This window comes from Elephantulus edwardii, unplaced genomic scaffold (genome assembly GCF_000299155.1).
Source record: "Elephantulus edwardii isolate Elephantulus edwardi_28Jun2011 unplaced genomic scaffold, EleEdw1.0 scaffold00125, whole genome shotgun sequence".
NCBI classification, from domain to species: domain Eukaryota; kingdom Metazoa; phylum Chordata; class Mammalia; order Macroscelidea; family Macroscelididae; genus Elephantulus; species Elephantulus edwardii.
In genome coordinates this window covers 2,679,700-2,682,433 of record NW_006399875.1, presented here as the reverse complement: position 1 = coordinate 2,682,433, position 2,734 = coordinate 2,679,700, and the positions used below count along the sequence as shown (strand labels likewise).

Below are 2,734 nucleotides of genomic sequence, written 5' to 3'. Positions count from 1 at the left end.
GCTGGCCAAAATCACAGGATCAGAGACTCCACAAGCCATTGCTCAGAAGCAAGGGAGTGGAGGGGTAAAGCTGCCCGGGCCAGGCTCGGAGCACTGCCTGTAGCCTACCTTCATCCGGGCTGTAGCGCTGGAGGAAACAGACTCACTGTGGAGTGAGTTCTGCTCATAGGGACCCTGCTTCGGGTTTCCCAGACTGTAAATCATAAGGGGAGGTGATTGTCCCATTTTTCTCCCGCAGAGCAACTGTCAGATTTGAACAGCATTGTTTTGAGCGAAGCAGCTAGTGGATCCCAGACGATGGAGAATTAAATCCAGATTAAACAGATTTCTCTGCAGATCTGGTCCTGGTAAACTCTGCCACTCCACACTTTAAAAAAAACAGATGAAGAAACTGAGGCTTAAGGAACTTGAGAGCTGCCTGCAACAGGTAGATGAGTTCGAAAAGCCCAAACTACTTTTAGAACAGTATCTGACCAGACCACACATTGCAGCATGTATGCTCTATACAATCCATAACACATACGATGACATTGAAAATAAAGTGGTTGCAGATCTAGGATGTGGTTGTGGAGTGCTTAGCATCGGAGCTGCAATGTTAGGAGCAGGGTTGTGTATTGGATTTGACATAGATGAAGATGCATTGGAAATATTTAACAGGAATGTAGAAGAGTTTGAGTTAACAAATGTTGACAAGGTTCAATGTGATGTTTGTTCATTATCTAACAAAATGACCAAGTCATTTGATACAGTAATTATGAACCCTCCCTTTGGGACCAAGAATAATAAAGGAACAGATATGGTTTTTCTGAAGACCGCTTTGGAAATGGCAAGAACAGCTGTTTATTCTTTACACAAATCATCAACTAGAGAACACATTCAAAAGAAAGCTGCAGAATGGAAAATCAAGATAGATATTATTGCAGAACTGAGATATGACCTACCAGCATCATATAAATTTCATAAAAAGAAATCAGTGGACATTGAAGTGGACCTAATTCGGTTTTCTTTTTAAAAAAAAAAATCAAAGACAAAAGTAGATTAAAAGCTAATTAATATATTTTTTAAAAAAAGAAGTGACTAAAAACTTTTAAAGGGTATATCAAGAAAACAAAACAAAGTGTTAAAATGTGTAAAGAGGAGAAGTTAGAAAATCTAACAGGAAGAACACATTCAGTATTCCTCAATCTGTTAGAGTTACTGTATCAAATAGAATTAACAAGCTTTGTCTCACATACTTTGAGCACGTGGTCAGGAGGGATCAGTCCTTGGAGAAGGACATCATGCTTGGAAGGGTGGAAGGACAACACAGGAGAGGAAAACCCCAGGTGAGATGGATTGATACAGTAACTGGGATAAAGAGGGTTTGTGTTGCAGAATCAGTGAGACTGACCCAGCACAGGGCAGGCTTTGGAATTGCAGTGTATAAGGTTGCTATGGGTCACAGGCAACTTGACAGCACAAAGCAGCAACAACAACAACTTATGCTGTCCTGGCTGTGCATTATTTTCCTCTCCTGAGTGTATTTGCAAGCCTATTTATACCATAGGCTAATATTCTAAGTCCCATTTTATCTCTTATGAGTTTTATGGTTTTTGGCTTTATTCCTTGATCTCTGATACACCTTGATTTTTTTTTTTTTACATATATATAGTATGAGTCAGACGAAGCCCCAGAATCCTTGCCTTCAAGGAGTAGCTTGGTTTAATCCTCTCCAAGATGAATCTGTTTTCCTGGCAGTACATGGTACATTCAGTACTCTTCTCCAGCACCACAGCTCAAAAGCATCAACTCTCCTTCTGTCCTCCCTAGTCATTGTCCACTCTGATGCATAACAAGCGACTGCAAAGACCATTGGCCTGTATCAGGCGCACCTTAGTCTCCAGAGAGACACCGTTGCTCCTGAGTACTTTAGAGAGGTCCCTAACAGCAGACTTTCCCATCGCGATGCACTTTTTGATTTCCTGGCTGCTGGTGCCAAGAGTGTTGACTGTGGAGCCGAGCAAACTGAAGCTGTGAACAATCTCAATCTCTTCACCATCCATCGTCTGACATACTTTGGACATGTTGCCAGGAGGGACGGGTCCTTGGAGAGGGACATCATGCTTGGGAGGGTGGAGGGACAGCACAGGAGGGGAAGACCCTCTATGAGATGGATTGATTCGGTGACTGGGGTAATTGGGATGGCTAGGTCAGAGGCAGTGCGGTTGGAGCAGGATAGAGCAGGGTTTAGGGCTCTTGTGCATAGGGTCGCTATGAGTCGCAAATGACTCAACAGCACATAACAACAACAACAACAACAACAACAACAACAACAACAACGTATGAGTTATAGATTCTAAGTTAGATTTTTGCAGGTAGAATTCCAGTTTTTAGTACCATCGGTTGAAGAGGTTATTTCTCTAGTTCAGAGGTTTTGTTTTCTTGTCAAATACCAGTTGGCCATAGGTTAATTTCTGGGCTCTTTATTCGGTTTCTTTGGTATATATGTCTGTCTTGTACCAGTATTGTACCAGTACTATCCTGTTTTGTTTACTACAGCTGTATAGAGATTTTGAGATCAGGGAGTCCTATAATTCCTAATAGGAATAGAAGGAAATTTCCTCAACATAGTGCAAAGCATTTACAAAAAGTCAAGAGCTAACTAAATGAAGAAAGAACATTCTAAGTGAAGAAAGACAAAAGGCATTCCTCTTGAGATCAGGAACCCAGTTCACCACTCATATTCAGTATTGTT

General features: G+C 41.5%; 1 protein-coding gene across 1 annotated transcript; it reads left to right on the top strand.

The window, feature by feature from the left end:
* Positions 1–322: 322 nt before the first annotated feature.
* On the top strand, positions 323–1,014 carry LOC102870294 (methyltransferase-like protein 5-like). The gene has a single exon (XM_006893160.1). The coding sequence runs from the start codon at positions 383–385 to the stop codon at positions 1,010–1,012; it is 630 nt and encodes a 209-aa protein (XP_006893222.1). The 5' UTR covers positions 323–382; the 3' UTR covers positions 1,013–1,014.
* Positions 1,015–2,734: the final 1,720 nt, after the last annotated feature.

Excerpts from the sequence above, each read along its gene's own strand:
- LOC102870294 (XM_006893160.1), top strand. The coding sequence starts at position 383 with ATGAAGAAACTGAGGCTTAAGGAACTTGAGAGCTGCCTGCAACAGGTA.